The sequence below is a fragment of the Chrysemys picta genome, chromosome 19 (assembly GCF_011386835.1).
Source record: "Chrysemys picta bellii isolate R12L10 chromosome 19, ASM1138683v2, whole genome shotgun sequence".
NCBI lineage: Eukaryota > Metazoa > Chordata > Testudines > Emydidae > Chrysemys > Chrysemys picta.
This window is the reverse complement of record NC_088809.1, coordinates 11,522,288-11,540,842: the sequence shown is the minus strand read 5'-3', so window position 1 is coordinate 11,540,842 and position 18,555 is coordinate 11,522,288. Positions and strand designations below refer to the sequence as shown.

General features: G+C 41.9%; 1 protein-coding gene across 6 annotated transcripts in view; it reads left to right on the top strand.

Annotated features, from left to right (window-relative positions):
• PITPNM3 (PITPNM family member 3) overlaps nucleotides 1–18,486 on the top strand; it is a 357,167-nt gene extending 338,681 nt beyond the window's left edge. For all 6 annotated transcript variants that reach the window (XM_065573372.1, XM_065573369.1, XM_065573367.1 and 3 more), the window contains 5 exons: nucleotides 5,937–6,085; nucleotides 8,919–9,068; nucleotides 10,002–10,185; nucleotides 11,155–11,283; nucleotides 12,088–18,486. In XM_065573372.1, coding sequence (XP_065429444.1) covers nucleotides 5,937–6,085; nucleotides 8,919–9,068; nucleotides 10,002–10,185; nucleotides 11,155–11,283; nucleotides 12,088–12,396 — 921 coding nt within the window. In that variant the 3' untranslated portion in view covers nucleotides 12,397–18,486. The remainder of the gene's footprint in view (nucleotides 1–5,936; nucleotides 6,086–8,918; nucleotides 9,069–10,001; nucleotides 10,186–11,154; nucleotides 11,284–12,087) is intronic.
• The last annotated feature ends 69 nt before the right edge of the window (nucleotides 18,487–18,555 follow it).

The following is an 18,555-nucleotide window of genomic DNA, read 5'->3' as shown; positions in this document are numbered from 1 at the left end:
TCTTTGTTTCGTGGAATGTAGACGTGGGGCAGATTTTTTTTTCCTTTACCTGATGCATTACGATCCCTGGCACCACACGTGCTAAACTGGGGAAAGTGAGCTAAAGAAGCCAACCGGGACTAATTATCAGGCATAAGCCCTAATCAGTCTGTATTATGACTTCCTCATGGCACAGTGAGAATCTTACTTCAGTGCAAAAGAAGTCTTGCTTGGAGTTCCAGTACTCTGAAACAGCCATTATTTCATGTGACCTTTGATAGAGAATTGGCCACAGCAGCAGTTTTCAACGTGAGGGTCACAACCAGCTGTCCTCCTGCCTTGCCTTTTTCAAATTGCTACATGGGAAGGTGGTGGGGATCCTGGTATGGAAAAGGCTAAGAACCTCTGTGCTTACAGGTACCTTTGTTCCCGTAGCCTGGCTGTGACAAATATGTATAGAATGCTGGCAGTCCCATAACTGTAGTGAAGTTGGGGGACACTCACTGCATGTACCAGAACTATTTAATTTAGTCACTGTCACTCTCCCCTTTGGTAGCATTTCTGATGCACTTTTCCCTTGTAAATATTTGGATTCTCATCCTATAGAATTCAAAAGCACCATTGGCCACCTTCTTGAAAACCTAGCAGACAGGCTAAGGCTTGCTTGGTGCCAGATATCCATATCTAAAGATTATCCCCTCAGAAATTAGGACCATTGCAGGGGTAGGAGGAGGAAGCCTGAATTTCTGCTGCCATTGTTGGACTGGTTCTTTGGTTGCATAGTAAACTTTGGTTAATATAGTGCTCGTTAAAGGTGAAATGTCTGGACAGTAAACTATTAAAATGGGCCATTTAATTTCAAGAGGTGTGCAGATCCTGTAGTCCAACCCCCTCAATACAACAATCTTTATTGTCTGGGATGGTGGCAGATTGCAGGTACATTTCCAAAAGAAAATTGTGTGTGCGCACGCGCCAAAGGCTTTTCAAAGCAGGTTTGTTCCCCATTCCACTGCATTTGGAAATGCAGCTTAGGGAACCTTGTTGCACCTCTGCCTTTAATGTAATAGCAAAGTCCCCCACAACTGAATTACTGTAAAAGGCAAAAATTGCGTGGCTTTTCCTAATGCAGCCATAGAGAACTCTTGGTTGAGTGACATGGTGGAAGTTGACTAAATTTATTCTGGGAGTAACTCCATTGAAATCAATTAAGCTACAGAAGGGGATAAATTTGCCTCTTTATGTTGACTCCAAACCCAGTAGAGTGCATGTAACAGTATTTCTGTGCTTTGTTGTTCTGCTCTGCAATTCCTAAGAATGTGCTGCTGCTATGATCTCATTGCAGAATTCAGCCTTTCCTGTGCCAATATAAATTTAATTATCAAAGTGGGGTGAGGTTACATTTAGTTAAGATCGTTGTTTCAATCTGGTGTCTTGGTTTGTAAGAACTCTGAAACAGCCCTATTACTTGAGATGACATAGGGGATAAGATCACAGATTTGCTCAAACTTTATTGCAGATGTTTATCATAGCCCTTTTATTAGATTTTCAACCACTCTTTATTCTGATCACACTGTGTGTGTGTATATACACACACACACACACACACACACACACACACACACACACACACACACACACACATATATATATATAAATAAATAAAAAAAAATCATCTTTTGGTACAGTGATGAATAGGAAGCTGGGAGCGGGCATCAGTACTGGCATTACGAGAAGCACATTAGTTATATTGCTCCAGAACTTGATTACTACTTATGCATAACATTTCTCAAATGTAGAATTGATATTTTGAACCTATCTGGTTATGAGTGAACAATGCAGTCTCATAGTATATTTGCTTTGTATTAAAAGGCTTCAGTTATGCATTCAAGTAGACTACAACTCCCGCCTGCTCATGAAGTAACCCCCCTCCACATCATTTTTTATTTATATTGCAGTAGCATCTAGAGCCCCAAGTAAGACAGGGGCCCCATTGTGCTAGGTACAATTGTACAGAGAGAGTGAGTCCATGTCCCAAGGATCTTAAAAGCCTAAATAGGCAAGACGGTGACAGGGTGGGAGGGAAAAGGAAGCAGAGAAGTGAAGTGACTTGCCCAGCACTACATAGCAAGTCAGTTAGAGCCAGGAATGGAATGCAGGTCTCCTGAGTCCCACTCAGGTGCCCCATCCATTGGACCACCCTGCCTTTCGAGCTGTTGAAGGACTAGATTGTGGCATTTGCACTCACACGGATGTTTCCAGGTGGGGGATGTGCGCCGCCCAGGTGGCATTCTGCCTGCCCAGTGCTGAGGCAGGCAGGTAGCATTTTCAGGAGCAGCAAATAATCTAGGCTTTAAAATGATGCAGCATGTGTTCCCTTAGTGCCACTGGCTGTGCTGGGAGGGTGAGACACTGGGTCCGGCCCCTTTCATGTGTGGGATGCCTGAGGTCTTTGCTTGTGCTTCGAGAACTGAATCACTGGCACGGTGTCTGCTCTCTGTGTCCTCTACTCCCCCTCCCTGGTGCATTTTTGCAGCAGCAGTTAGTCTGGCCTAAGTGTTTGATCTGCCCCTGCTTCCTGCACCGAACTCAGGAGTTGGGGTTGTTGTGCTAGCAATGCAAGAGAACAAAGCACACTGTGTCCGCAGAGGATACAAGAAGGTCACTTGAAATCCAGACTGATTTTGATTATAGAGGCACGAGAAGGAGCCGTGGGAGGGACGACAACTCTTAAATTAGCTGGATCCTGTGCTGATTTGAGCACTCCATAAGCATCACTTTATGCATGATTTGGGAGTCGGATGTAGTTAGCTTCACTTTAGGTTGCTCTCATCAGTAAGCAGAAAATTCTCTTCGAGCTATGATTGCTTTCAGCCTCTTGTGTAAAAATACACTAGAGGAGTCAGTGTTGGATGCTAGTAAGGGGAGGCCTCCCAGTTAGAGCACAGAACTGGGAGACCAAGATTCTAAACTAGGCGCAGTGCCATGCCACCTTGGGGGCAAGTCATGTAACTGCTCCGTGCCTCGGTTTCCCCCTCTTTAAAATGGGGATGAATATTTACTGCCTCACCCTGGGGTTGAGATGCTTGAAAAGGGCAAGAATTTCTTTGTTCCTGTCAGGCACAGTGCTACAGCTTACACATATATTCCATTTTCCAAGGGAATTCTTCAAAAGAGTCCATTTAGGATTTCTACAGACTGCTCATTTGTATTCCCATCGACTTTCTGTCATCTCAGTAACAGCGAACACATTTGGCTTCTAACAGGTACAAGCATGAAACTAACTAGATTGAAAACGTATCCCAGTTTATTCCTCTTTCAGACCGCAGACCCACTACTGCCATTTAAATGTATGTCTCTGGTATAACCCAAAATACAGCTGTGGGAGAAGGACATAAAAAGACTAACTTGGAGAGACATTACTTATTAAGCTGTATGGAAACAAACTCATGCAGGGATGATGAGTGAGGGAGAAGGTAGTGCAGTTAAACCAAATGCTTTTCTGATCAGTCAGATGCTTAATTTGGATGTTTCAAAGGCATTTTACATGCTTTATTAATATTTTATTTGTTTCCAGTGTCTCTTTCATTATGCATTTTTCTGCATGCTCGGTGTTCTATGGGGAGGTGCATCGTAACCTAAATAGTTTGACTGGCCACACAACATATAACTCTATTTTTGGGTAATGTTGGAGTTTGCCCTTCTGTTAAATGTAACCCCAAATCCCATTATTTTCTCCTACAAGGGAGACTCCAGGATTTCAGCCATGAAATGCCTTGATTCGACATGCAATCTTATTAAGGTCAATTGAACCCCAGTTCCAAGGAAGATAAGTGGAGTTCCATGTCTGTTCTGTCGAAGCTGGGGGTTCCTAGAGTGCCCATCACCATGGTATCCAACGCTCTAATTCAGCAGAGCTCTTTTAAGCACATGTTCAAGTGCTTTGCTGAATCAGGGCCTAAGCCTTTAATTTATGCCACCATAGCATCTAAGCCCCGTGTTCCATAGAAACAGAGTCCCCAGCTGCTCCGTGTGGAAGCTGGGCCAGATTCTCGGTTGGTGTAAATCGGCCTCTTGACTTTGGCAGAGCTATGCCGATTTACACCAGTGTTTATTATTTTACGGATTCCCCCCCCCCCCCCCCCCCCGTAAGGGCTTTGTCCTTTGACAACACTTCCCTCCCCCACATTGTTCTGTGTGCTGCTGCATTCATGCCTCAGAAAGGGCTGCATTTCAGCAATGGGGAAAGCAAAGCTTGCGTTAGGATGTAATAAAATTCTGTCATTAGTCTCTCGTGCCTTTAATGGTGCAAAAGAAGTGTTTGTCATTCCGACTCCCTTGAAGAATTCATTTGGGCTGTGGAATTTTCACTCATGCAAGTGTAGTTAACGTTCTAATTTGGGGGGCTGTCAAATCTCACAATGAAAAAGTACCACTCTGCACTTGTACATAACGCCTTTCATTTAAGGATCTCAAAGCACTTTGCAAAGGAGGGCAAGCATCGTTCTCTCCATTTTATATGGGGAAACTGAGGCACGGTGAATAGACATAGCAATCAGTAGCATTTTATGTTCCTACCATAAAGTCGTTGCTGTGGAATGGATATGATTGAGGAGACTTGTTTGAGAGTGCAGACCAAAGAGTTTGTGTTTGCTTTTTCTGTGAAATTGCTTTTTACTTTGACACCACAGAAGATTTTTTTCCCCATCTTTATAAAAGAAAAAGGGAAGAACTGAATGATTGAATAAAATAAAGTTCAAGCTGTAATTCACTAAAGAAAATACATCTCTTCTTTCTTTATAGATCCACTACTCCTTTGAAAATTGTCTGTAGAGAAATGATTCTTCTCACTTTATTGCTATCAAAACTTTCTCATGTTTTCCCCATTCCTTCCTTGTGCTAAGGGGTACTTAAAAGATTCAGATACAGAATCCACTTAGGGTACAAAATGAACAGTGTGAGCAATAGGCCTTGGCTACACTGGCAATTCACAGCACTGCACTTGCTGCGCTCAGGGGTGTGAAAAAACACCCCCCCCCCCCCGAGCGCAGCAAGTGCAGCGCTGTAAAGCGCCAGTGTAATCAGCACCTGCAGTGCTGCACGCTCGCTCGCAGCGCTGCAAGCTATTCCCCTCGGAGAGGTGGAGTACATACAGCCGCTGGCGGCACGACTACACTCGCGCTTCACAGTGCTGCCGCGGCAGCGCTGTAAATCCGCGAGTGTAGCCAAGGCCATAGAAAGTTTCAGGACTTAGAAAAACAAAATCCTCAGAAACATCCTGCTGTGTGTCTATATGAGAAATATGACTTCACACTGAAGTCTAAAAGCAGCTGGAGGGGAGCAGGGGGACGGAGGGGGGTAAATGCATTGGTAGATTTTTGTAACACTTCTGTTGTAAGCTTTCAAAAGGGTTTTAGCATTTAATTGTAGTCAAACCTCATTGCCACAAGACATCATTCAGGCCAAGAGAACTGGACATTTATAGGGATAACAGGAATATGCGAAGTTAGGGGCTCGATTGTGCAAGATGGTCCCACTCTTGTCCCAATCCTGCACAGCACTTAAGCACACTCAGTGTAGAAGTAATCCCTGGTGACTTGAATAGGGGCAATTGTGTGCTTAAGTGCTGTGCAAGATGGAGTCCAGAGTACTCAGTATGTTGCAAGATTGAGCCCAGTAATTTAAAAAAAGTGGTAAATAATAGATCTTCATGCTTCAGGACATAAAACACCCTCTAACTACAGAGGGGTTATGAGAAAACTGTCCAGTGGGCAGATTATCCCATAACCATTCACTGTGGGGTTTCTTGCACCTTTCTCTGAGGTATTTGGTACTGGCCCTTGTCAGAGACAGGATATTAAACTACTACTGGTCTGAGCCAGTCTAGCATGTGCTAGGAGTCTGATGGGTGTTGTATTCTAACAAATGTAATAGTTTTTTGTTTGTTTGTACTTTTACAGGTTGATATCCTTATTATGACTGAACCCTCTTCGGGCAGGTGGGTGTATTTCGACACAGAGATCACCAATAGCAGTGGCAGAATATCCTACAACATACCCAAACAGAAGAGGCTTAGAGTTGGCGTGTATCCCATCAAAATGGTGGTTAGGTAATATTTTCAGATTTCAATGTTCGATAATTAAGGTGTGGGATTCCCTAGTACAAAGAGAGTTATGCCATTAAAAACAAACAAACAACCCAACAGAAAACTGCATTTACCATGAGTGCCGTTCTTCAAACGGAGCAAAAGCACTTTTTGTTTGTTCACAACAATGAGCAAAGTTATTGCTCTGGAGATGTTTATTCCACCATCATGGGCTCAATATGTTGACAAAGAGCCCATGCTTTTAGACAACGTGGGCCAAATGATGGCCCTTGTCTGGATGGAGAGGACATTCAGAGCTCGGTCACGTATCTGTTCCAGTTGTGGAAATGGGTGCTGCTGTGTGGCTAGACAGAGGGGATGGGGGCAAATATCAGTTCAAGGGGTTCACTGTGGGGCTATGATCCGGATATTTGCACTGGGAGGTGGGACCTCTTGGCAAACCCCCGCTGAACAGATGTTTTAATTTTTGTACTCCGAGGTGGCAGTTCTGAAGAGCAAGGCAATCAGCTAGCCTGGCTCTGAGTGAGGACGGAAGCAGAGGGAAGGGGGTTACTTACATTGCAAGTAACTAATAATAACTGGCAACAAACTATACATGTGATCCTTAGCTACCATCTGAAAACATTTTAATTAATGCACATAAGGGGAATGATGCTCTTTTAGAGGGACAAGTCTCCTGTTAATTTTGCTTTCTAGACCAAAGGCAGACTTGGTTAATTGCTAAGATTAATATACTAAGCTGTAGGAGTAAAACTAGTCAAAGTGCTTTATGATACTTCAAAGCCCTCACTTGCAGGAAAGCCTCCCCTGGGCTTCGTAATGGTCATTCACATCACGTGAGCCATCACTGCAGATTTGAATAAGATACGGGAGACAGGATGGTTTTGTGGCTGGTGTAGTTCTGCCACAGACTTCTTGTGCAAACTCGGGCTAGTCACTTCATCTCTTTGTGTCCATTTCCCAGTGCTTCCTTTCCCCAACCCTTTGTGTGCTTTGCCTATTTTTATTATAAGCATTTTGGGGCAGTGAGAGTCTCTTAATATGTCTGTACAATGCCCAGCCCAATGGGGCCCTGATCTCGGTTGCAATGTATAGACATTGCAGTAATACAAATAACAACAGCCAGTGGGACTCCACTAACTAGCGTTTAGTCTTGCAAATACAGGGGATCAGGGCCGTCTGAAGGCCCTAGCAAAGGTGTAGCTTGCGTAATCCAGAGCCTGCTTGTGGGTGGGGTTTGGGTAAAGGATGATCTGCATTCCTCAGGGTGGTGACCAGTTTCTCCTGTTGAAATGAATAGTGAAGGTATTGCCATGTTCCAAGTCTGCAGTTCAGTTCATCTGTTGATGTCAGGCTGACTGAAGGAATCACTTTAATTCTGTACTCAGTGCCAGGCTTATTTTAAATTGAAAAACACAGCCTTAAAGCAACAATTCAGTGAAGTGAAATCAATTGACTCTCTCCTAGCTCTCAAGAGTTCCATGAAAAGCCCTCTGCTGAGTCAAGCATAAAGAGGAAAAATGTGTGAAATAAAATTAATCTGTCTAAGTGTGTGGATTGGGGCAGATGTGCTTCTAAAGCTTTTTATGTTTAGTAAGAAAACTGCTAAATGCTTTGACATAAAGTTTTAATTTAATACTCCACTTTAGAGTTAAACTTCAGGCCCACTTGGGAAATACCTTGCAGATTCCACTAAACGTCTCCTCTAAAATAAAAATGGAACTAAAGGTGTCCTCGCAGCTAATCAAATGGAAGATCAGCTTGCCAATTCCACATATATATATTTTCTTAATTAGTAATAATTCCATTGGAGACTAGCAGGCAATCAATTTGAGAAGATAGGGCTGCTTAAAAACAAATTAAGGTCTATTTTGGGAAGTCTGCAGTTTAAAACATTGCAATTGACTCAGGAGCCAATCTCCTGCTTCCCTGGGTCTTAGATTGCAGGTTTAATATGCTTCATGCTAGAATGGAAGTAGTTGTTTCCTCCTTACCCTTAAATGATCATGCCTGGACCTGACGTGATGCAGGCACATTTCCAAGCAGAAATCCACCCTGCAAGATGTTGCCAGTAACACCAGATATAATTTCCCCTATAGCTGTAACATTCACTGTGACAAAGGGGGCAGGGCTTGGGTCAGAGCTGCAGAGCAACATGATTCATATGGCAGGAAAAGGTGAGGGATTTGTGGAATCTCTGTACCTGCCTTTTGCGGGGGTGCTAACAGCTGTGTTCCAGTGAAAGAATACTCAATGAGTAGAAGCTTGCAGATGCCAGAGCTCTGGAAGTAGGCACCTAGTGTTCGAATTCCTCCCCTTTTGTGAATTTGTTAGATTCTTCTGGGCCAGTATTTTCAGCACAATAAACAGGGACAGAGGGATGGTCGATTCCTGTCCATTGCTGTTACATAGTGAGGTTGACTTTTTGAAACATGCACAGTCAGAGAAGTATACATCGCTTTTTTCTATATAAGTGTGGATGCCTGATATTTTTAGGCTGCTTTAAAAAATCCAGGGCTAATTTTTATTTCTCAGTTGCAAAAAAGGACAAACCCTCCAGGACTTTATTGTATTGTCAGTGATTTTTGTTGTTGTCTTGCAGTGCTTTAATTGGATTTATGCAAATCTCACTGTTTTAGCCCAGTGGACTTGGAAAATTAGCTTCTTAAAGGGTCCCAACATCTTTACTTTCTGGTTTATAGTGGAAACCGGATAGTTGAGTCCCGTTAGGCTTGTGGAGCCTTGAATGCCTTGTCCCAGACAGACCTCATGTCTGGATTTCATTGTAATTCACAGAGTTTGAGTTCTGATGCTTTGCTTTGTTTTTCTTCTCCAGGGGCGACCAGAGCAATGCACTGAGTTACTTGACTGTGCTTCCCCCGGGAATGGAGTGTGTGGTGTTTAGCATTGATGGCTCCTTTGCAGCGAGTGTCTCAATCATGGGTAGTGACCCCAAAGTCCGAGCTGGGGCAGTCGACGTTGTCCGGTAAGGGACGCGTAGACAGTGGTGTTTTTGGAGTCCCTGCCTCATCCCTTTTTAACAAAGGGGATCAAACGGGAAGCGAGAAATAATAGATTGTTCACAAATGTTATGGATTTTAAGGCCCATAATTCTTTGCAGATACATTTTTGTATCAGTCAGACATCCAGCTATACCTGATTTGCACGGATATTTACACATTTTATAGATGTTTAACTTCATGATTTCCACAGTAAATTGCACCAAAGTTAAAAGGCTGCCTCTGGGAAACATGGCCTAAAAGTGTATGGAGTCAATGGATAATTTTTCCATTTATTACTCTGATTATCAAAAAGGCTGGTGAGATATTGAAGGATTTTATGCTATACTGAATTTTAATCCCGAGGCATGATGTACCTTCCGGATGTAAAGCACTATGAGAATCAGTTTTAAGAACCACCTAATTCCTTCACTTAAGAAGTCAGTTAATGCTGCACTGGTCAAAGAATTGGGGTCTATCGTTTTAAACTCAGTGCCCCTTGAACCCTCCTGAAAATGGAGTGATGAGCATCTCAGTTTCCCAGGCTGTGATTCTGCTCTTGTTGAAGTCAAAGGCAAAATTTCCATCCATTTCAAGGACAGCAGGACTGAATCCACAGGGTGCAGAATATTTAAGATGAATTATCCCTGGTGTTTTATACAACAGTATTTGCACAAGTCTGCCTATTGCTCTTCCCCATTTCTCTTGAGGCATACAAATTATTGCATGTACACACCAGGATTTTAGCTATTAAAATCAGAAGTCTGACCCCATCCCAGCTAGCCTTTTACCTATTGAGAGATTATGCCTGGCTTTTCTTACATTGTTCCCATGTTCAGCAAAGATGTTCATTAAGATTAAAATGGATGGTGACTTCTCCCCCGCTTTCCCCTCTCCCATGCTGCTTTTGCTTCTAACAGCCACTGGCAGGATCTGGGATACCTGATCATCTATATCACTGGCCGTCCTGATATGCAAAAGCAGAGAGTGGTCTCCTGGTTATCTCAGCACAACTTTCCTCAAGGGATGATTTTCTTCTCGGATGGGCTTGTTCATGACCCACTACGACAAAAGACTATTTTCCTCCGGAATCTAATGCAAGAGGTAATAGAGGCTCTTGTGTACATATTGAAATCGAATGATCAGTTGCTGGAAAATCAGATCTCTCTTGTCATTGTCAAAGGGGAGGGTCTCTTCCCCTTGGAAGGAAAAGACCATTGTCCATTACAAGGTATTTTGCTGTATCTTGGTTTCCTTCCCAGCATTCAGGTGCAAAGAAGGCTGCTCTGCCTTCTGAGGGTCTTGGATCAAGGCTAATCATTTTGATGATGCATATAAATAAATCCAGTAGCTATGAACAGTACAAGGTCAAATGTGTGTAGCCAAGCTATTGTCCTGATTTAAGAGAATCCAGTCAACATGATGTCTGATAACGGCTGCACCCTTCCATTTGCTAACAGTACTGAAATTCCATTCCTTGTGCTGTGATCACATAAAATCCCCCAAAGCAAGGCTGTAGATCTTTAAGGATCTTAGTTGCTACAGAAAATGATGCTGGTTTCTCAGTGGGGAGCAGATATGGGTACAGACTAAGGTTATGTTACTTTTGAGAACCTGGTCAGTCATGTTTATGGTTTGGATTCACATCCAATGGGAAAAATGTGGCTCATTTTCACTCCTATAAATTGTGGATATTTTGCACCTCTGAAGATCAAACTTCCCAAGTATCCCCTGCTCCTATGGACCTTTCAAATGGAAACATTTTTATTGCAATTCTTGTTCAGCATCTAGAAATAAAGGGAGAGCTATTCTAAAAGGCCTGTGGGAGTTAAGCACCCAACTCCTATTGGTTTTCAAACTAATCCCAGCAATTACTTAAAAATGCAGTCATCTTGCCCCTTTTACTGGCAAGATGTCTGATGTTTCTTTTTAACAAGGGCAAGTTTATAAATTTGGGTCAGTAACATCAGTTTATCTGGAGCTTCATCACAAAGAAAATGCCTGCTGTAAGATTTGTGGGTCAACCATTCAGAGCATGTGCAATTAAAACAATATTTGCCTTGGTTCTTTCAGTGCTACATCAAAATTTGTGCTGCGTATGGCTCAATGAAGGATATTTCCGTGTACAATGTTTTGGGTCTGTCGCCTTCCCAGATCTACATAGTTGGACGTCCGACAAAGAAATACCAGACTCAATGTCAGGTATGTAACTCTTGCTAAAGAGTCAGTGTCTTTTGGGACATGCACAGGAGATGAAGAGTGAACATAAATCTTGTGTGTGGCCAGGACAGCATAAGTCTTAGAGGGCATTTTCATGCAGGAATGAACAGCAAAAGGCTTTTAGCATCTAAGGAATACAGGTTGCTTGACAGCTGCATGTAGAATGTATGGCTGAATGGAAGGAGCAAGTTAAGATGCACAGCTATAATGTCTTAAATATTAGCATCTTCTGCCAGAGTGGTCCAAAATTAGTCATCCATGTGTTTTGATCAGGAGTATAGTTACTCTAAAGGAGGGGAGGGGGTCTTAGCTCTAATTTTCCACCTCTCTAGAGCTTTCTTTTTATCCTTGCTCTGATTCTCATGCAACTCTGCTGCTGGACTCATGGGGAAAGAATGTTACTCATTTGGGCCCTTCTTGTGCGTTAGTATGAAAGGACAGATCCCAGAGAGGAGCAGGATCCCGCCCTCATTACAGTAGAGCTTGACAACCAAAGTATGAGGAGATAAGTGCAAGTGGTAGAAAAGCCATTTTGTTCCCTCCATCTCAGAGAGTCTGGCCTCTCATGCCCATGACTTAACTAGTTACCCTGAAGTTGGAAACATCGTTCCAGAAAGGAGGCTGTGCCTAGTCAATACGCAATACCTGTGCGTTAGCAGGCACGAGAGCAGCGCATGCTGAATGCTTCACCACCACCCAAGAGCAGTGTTTGCTGGGGAGTCTGTCAGAGTGCTCAGGTGAATCATTAATGCAGAGTGTTTTTTTTCTTTCCCTCCTCTGCTCCAGTTCCTCAGTGAAGGTTACGCGGCGCACTTAGCCTTGCTGGAGTTCAGTCTCCATTCACGGCCCAAGAAGAACAACTCCCGGATGATCTTGAGGAAAGGAAGCTTTGGCCTGCACTCCCAGCCCGAGTTTCTGCGGAAACGGACTCACCTTCGCAGGACTATGTCTGTGCAGCAGCCTGACCCACCTTCGTCAAACCCCAAACCAGAGCGTGCCCAGAGCCAGCCTGAATCAGACAAAGATCACGACAGGCACCTGCCCCCCATAGCCTGGGTTCGAGGTGGGGTCCATAAATTTGAGTCTGCGCCTTAGGAAGCATTGAGGTGTAAGTCTTGGGTGCCGGCCAATCAACCTGTAGGCATGAGGTGGGACACATAACCAGAGGCTTCCTTGCTCTGGAATCTGCCTTCTTAAACCAAGTAGGGAACTTTGTTTGTTCCTCTTAACATACCTATTCTACAATTTTAAATCCAGATCTAAAACTATCGCAAGTGCTTAACATCAAAACTGCAAAATATGTCTTAGAATTTTTTTTACAAGACACATTATAAAATGTGCAATAAGAGAAAAGCTGTAACAGGTTGATTTTACTCAAGGGAAGATGCTAAAAGGAGTGACATCAGCTAATTAGTAACACCTTAAAAAAAACATAAGCGGGTAAAATGCGTGAAAGAGAAGGCTTACATTTTAAAACCCTAATGGCTGTATCAATTGCTGCTACACACCTGAGAAAGTGTTATACACAGAAGGGAAGTGCAGGTGGAGTGGAATGTGGAAGGCAAACTGTTTGGGTGCCTTAAGCCCAAGACAATTTCCTTTGGCTTATGGTGTTGATGAATGTGCATCAGCTCAAGTTCTGATCTATACATCTTATAAGTCAGGTAGCTAGACTTAAAATACCCACTGGAGAAATCGACTTATGAACCAAATCAAACACTTGATTGATTAAAAAAAAAAGTCTCTCTACTGCAGTCTGAAGGACTGATAGTGTTGCTATATACAAAGATCACACATTTTTCATGGAGCTTGGTGACTGTACAAATGTTTGAATTGCTTCAAGCAACAAGATGGGTTTGACCCTTTTGATACAAGACATGGATCCTACATGGGTAAGCTAAAGAAACCCCTCTTCTGTAGTGTCTCCAGAATTTTACAATGGATGAAAATGAGTGATAAAATCATAACTGGTTTTATATGGGTAATTTTCTCCTTGTCACTGCTGTTTAAAGAAACTATGTGCTATGAAAGTGTAGGTGCAGTTTCTGTTAAAACAAATCTTACTGTATTTAAAATACCCACATTTAAGCTTCATAGAAACTAGATGCTATGAAATTGCAGCTGCCAGTTAAAAGTACTCATTTTCTAATTACCAAAAAATTCCATTTAGATGGTCTCAGTTCACAGAGGTAAATTGTGTAGTCATTTTAGGATAGAAGCAAAGAGCCAGATCCTGCAAATTCTTACTTGTGATAACTCCTACTGAGCTGAATTCAGAGGAACTACTCAAGCTTTTCAGGATTGGGTCCTAACAAGCATGTTTTCCCATCTTTATTAAGGTTGTAAGTGCTCATAAACCAGGTTTTAATCCTTAAAGAGGTGGTGTTCCTGAGCCTGGGAGAGTTTAAATAAAGTTACCCATTTTTCAAGTCTTATCCATCTTGAATGCAGGCCAGATGCAGGCTCAAATGAGCCTATTGGTTATTGAGACATAGTATGTACAAGAAATGCTATGGGGAAACGACCACGAGGCAGTAGACGGAAAAAGGAAACCTGCATTATTTGAAGACCCCAGAGAGCTATGAGAGGTTCCGATGGGTGATTCCTACCCAAGGAAGCAGCAAATTAGCTCTACCAGTAGAGCACCTTAGGTACATTTCTGTATTTTATTCTGTGGGAGGAATGCCAAAGTTACCTGCTCTTTTGTATTACACTTGTAATCAGTCTACATGCAAAAATTTAGCTTTACATTTCCTGACAGATCTAATAGCATTTCACATTAACTTTGTTTCTCTTAAATTAAACTGGAGTGTTGAAGTTAAAATTAAGACACTAAATGTATTGCAAACTCACACTAGTTAGGATCGGGTACTTACGGTAACTGTTTTATTTATGTCCTTTGCTCAGTGTCTCCTTGGTGCCAGGTCATTTGGATATAAAAGCTGAATGTAAGATCCCCAAGAGCAACACTGAATAGTTTTTAGGTTTACAAATGTCTTTTTCTGAGTAATGTCACAAGTCCTCTAACACACAGCACTTTAAATGGTTAAGTGTTCTGTCTTTGCCCTCTGCGTCCCTCTCTTCCACCCTCTGCAACCAGACTGAAATCACACAGGCTCTAAAGCAGGGCAGAACCTAGCTCCCTGCACTAAACGGACTACTAGCATCAGTACGCAGGGCTCCACAGACTTTAGTGGAGTCATGGCTGCTTATCCCAGTGATGAATTTGGCTCTCTGCTGCTGCTCTAGGGGCAAGGAAAAGCAAGTAATGAAGATGGGTGGTTGGTGCTCAATCTCTATCTGATGCCTCTCTTCTGACTAACAGGTACCAACAAAAAAATGCTCAGAACATACAGTAAAAAGCTTGCTCCAGTGATCTACATCTGATCACTAATGGTTTATAGATTCAGCAGATTCACTGCTTTATTGTCCTTGGAGCAGTTTTATTTGCTTGGGGCTGTGGTGATTGGCCAATTGTTTTAGGCTCTCTTCACTGCAAAACCTCTGGGATACAGTATTTTTCAGCTTACCCCAAGTTTAACAGGCAGGGGAGCATGCGACTTTTCAGATTTGTCTATTGAGTTCCTACCTGTAATCGGATGGGCAGATCTAAAGGGGACAGTGATTGTTTAGCTCGAAATTACATTTTGTAAAGCAGCTCTGTGTTACAGCATGTACACTGCTGGTGATTATTGTGCCTGCTGTGCAATTCAAAGCTATTGTTGCTTTAGCTAATGTCTACCTCTATCAGCCACGAGGCTCCAAAACCAATTATCCTATCTAATTCTCCTCTTATATAGATTTCTTTCCAGAATGAGATCTAGTTGGAATTTGTGTCCATCATTAAGGGAAATGAGCCTGAAAGCTATAACAATGTGTCTTTTAACTCGAATTTTTCATTAATACCTGGGTCTCTTGACTAGACGCCATTGTGCTGGCTTCTCATAACAGTATAATAATTTAAGCAGTGAAATAAGTGCTAGTTTGTGTACATGATTAGAATGTCAGCATTTTACTACATACAGTATTAGAATTCAGCTGAAAATAATTAACTCCCCTACTTGGTTTCATGAGATACTGGAACTCATGTGGCCTTTGTATAATTCCGATATTGGTTATTGCTCAGGGATTGAATGTTTTACCCTCTGCTCACTGGTCCTCCAACTAAGCACCTTTGCCAACAATCCCACAACATATTCAAGTTAGAGGTTAATGTTTCATATCAGTTGGAAACTGGTGTTCCAAAATTTCAGATGACTTAAAGCATTTGGGTTTTTTCCTGCTCTAGATTATTAGTCACTAAAATGGTGTCATCATTTCAGTGGGGCTGAGAGTATCAGTATGGTAAGAAGAATGACATGAAATCTCTGAACTAGCTAGGCCTACAAACAAAGTATTAAGTAAGTGGAAATTTGGGAACCCAGCTGTATATTAAAAGTTAGGTGTATGTCCAGGTAGCTCTCTTTTATGGATGCTGAGCTAGGACCAATTCTGTTAAATTGTCAATCCCTGTTATCTCCTAAAGCATTTGCTTCTTGCCAAATTGTTTACATGCCATGGTTCATAGGTGCAGACTTTCCTAATTCAGAGCCTGTTGAGTAAAGTGGAATTTCAAAATCAATTTAAGTCTTCATTCAGTTTTGCTTAAACTTTCACCAAGGGGAGTAGTAGTGCTTTTTAAAATTTCATTCATTAGTAGATTGGGTTTAGGTATCAGTGTCTGTCTGTATCAAGTTACTACCAGATGTCCTTGCACACTCAAAACTAGCTTGGTTGTGAATTAAGACATCAATGGAAGTTTTGAGTGCTCACAGAACACAGGTTGAGCACATAAATAATTTCTGCACCTTAGTGCCTCCTGACTGCTTGGTATGGAAAAGCACAGTCTTCTGCCAGGTAAACTGAGGAAGTAATTGGAAATGTAAAATGTATTATAATTAATATTTTAGTGAGGAGTCATAGCAGTCAAAGTTAAATGCACAAGTAAGGTAGGCTGTGACTAGGAACACTTATTTCTCTGCCATGTTTAATGGACCCAGTTTATTACTGTAAAAAAAAAAAAACTGATTAACTAGCAGTGGTGGACTGTTATCTGAGCTATTGTGAAAAGGCACCTTCACGGCTGTGGTGTTTGTTGTGCGTGTGTGTATATTTACTGACTTCATAACAACCCATGTGAAGTTTTGGTAAAGCTTTCACAGCAAATTTGTAACCAATATGCATTTTTTACAATAGCTGTTTGGTCTATTTTGTTGTCCTGTTAAGTAAGTTTTTTGGGGGAAAATTAGCATTGTAAAAAGTACAGAATATTCCACAGACATGCATAGTAATGGTAATCCAAATTTGATGAGTATGTCACTAAGAAATGTTTAAGTACATGTTTGCCTACACTAGTGCTGTTGGAACAAAATCTTCTTGCTTGACCAAAGTATTCTTGTTTATTCTGTGGCATGTTTTATATCTATCCAGCCTACTATTTTGTTAGGTGTGAACTACACAGCATCCATTGTCCCTCTGTCACTGGGGCTCAAGAGTGAGCTGCCATTTTGATATGGTTAGAAAAGCATTAAATCGTGTTCCATTCTCCACTATTTAGTACACCTAGCAGCCTTTACACTAGAGAGTTCAGACTTTAGTGAAGATAGAGGGCCCCCTCCTCTTATTTGCTACTGCTTTCAAAGTAGCTAGGGCATATTTCAGGAGTTATGGGGAGACAGAACAAGCCCTACACTAAGAAAGCTTAATTTGTTTCATTAAGCAGTATTAGCCAAGATGGTGACACTTCTGTCAAACTCTCATGCTCTTGTGGGGCACAGAAAGCATGTAAACAGCCCTTGTACCTGGTTCCACTTTGCAAAAGTTTTGTGCCTATGCATCTCTTTAAACAAATCCAGTTGTTTGCTTTTAAAACCAGATTATATGCAAATAGTCAAGAGCACTTTTCCCTATAAATAGGTTCCCAAGTAGAAAAAAAAAGTTTGAGCACAAGAATTGTTTTTAAAGTCTGAATGTAAAACAATTGGTAAAGGACAATACTTCCCTGTATTACAGCACTAAAAGCAAAAGTTTTTTTTCCCCATGCTATCCAAACCACAAGAAAGTTAACTGACACCATAAAAGCAACTTGCTGCTATTGTGTTTATTAATAGAGGTAAAGACATGTGTTTACATTATGTACGATCATCTCCTCTCACCTTTTCCTATTTAAGGGACTGAAAACTGAATGTGGAGTCACAGAATTTCCAGCTGGTTATTCCCTTTGGAGAGTGAAGAAATTAGGTGGCCGGGTGAAAAGAGGCCATATGCCTAATGTGTCTGACCTCACTTGTCCCTGGAAGCATAGCTGTTCCAGAGGAGACTGGAGGGTGGGAGTGAGTTCTAACTACAGACTGGGGTGAGTGTGAAAACTTACTCATTTCCCAGGCTACACAGAACAGCCAGCGATCCTGCTTGGAACATGGTGGAAGGGAGCTCCCTGTGGGAGTTGAAAACAACAACACAGCTGACACTCCTCCTCTTGGCTCAGATCCATGAAAAGGGGATGAGGATCTGGCCTGTAATTAGACAGTATTCCTTTAAAACTGGCCCTGCTTTTGGGAAGGGGTGGAAAATTTTGAGTTAGCCTCTCCTTACCCAGAAAAGCACTGGGCGAGTGGTCAGCATCTCAGAGCGTATTGACTGCTAAGCACAGGCGGGTTTACATGTGGAATGGAACACTAAAAAGGAAAAGTTGTGGAGAGTAACAAAGAAAAGTTAGGGAAAACAGCAAGTTTTAAATATTGGAAGATACTCCTGGGTCTAGAAGGGTCAGGAATGGCAGTCTCATGGCAGAACCCCAACCCCAACGCATACTTATTTTTCTATTTATGTGGGAAAACAAAACGTCTACTTATAACAATCCCTGTGAGGAGACTTGAAATTGTACATGGTCTTTGAGTCTACAGTTTTACTAAGTGTATACTTTTAAATAGTGTGTCCGTGGGAAGGTTCTATCTATGGTGACAAATGTTTATATTTCTTATGGCTGCCTTGTAAAAATTAAAAAAAACCCTGTACAATAATGAATTTCTTAACATATGAACTAAGGAGTAAGATTTTTACAACTGGTCTAGATTTTGATGTGAGCTGGTTTTTAAAATCTTATAAAAAGCTAGTCACTTAAATAAAAGCCTTCTTTGCCTTTAAGTGGACAGCGTTGTGGGTTTTTCTTTACATTGCTGTGGGAAAGCTCCGTGGCCATTGTACCCATTCTGA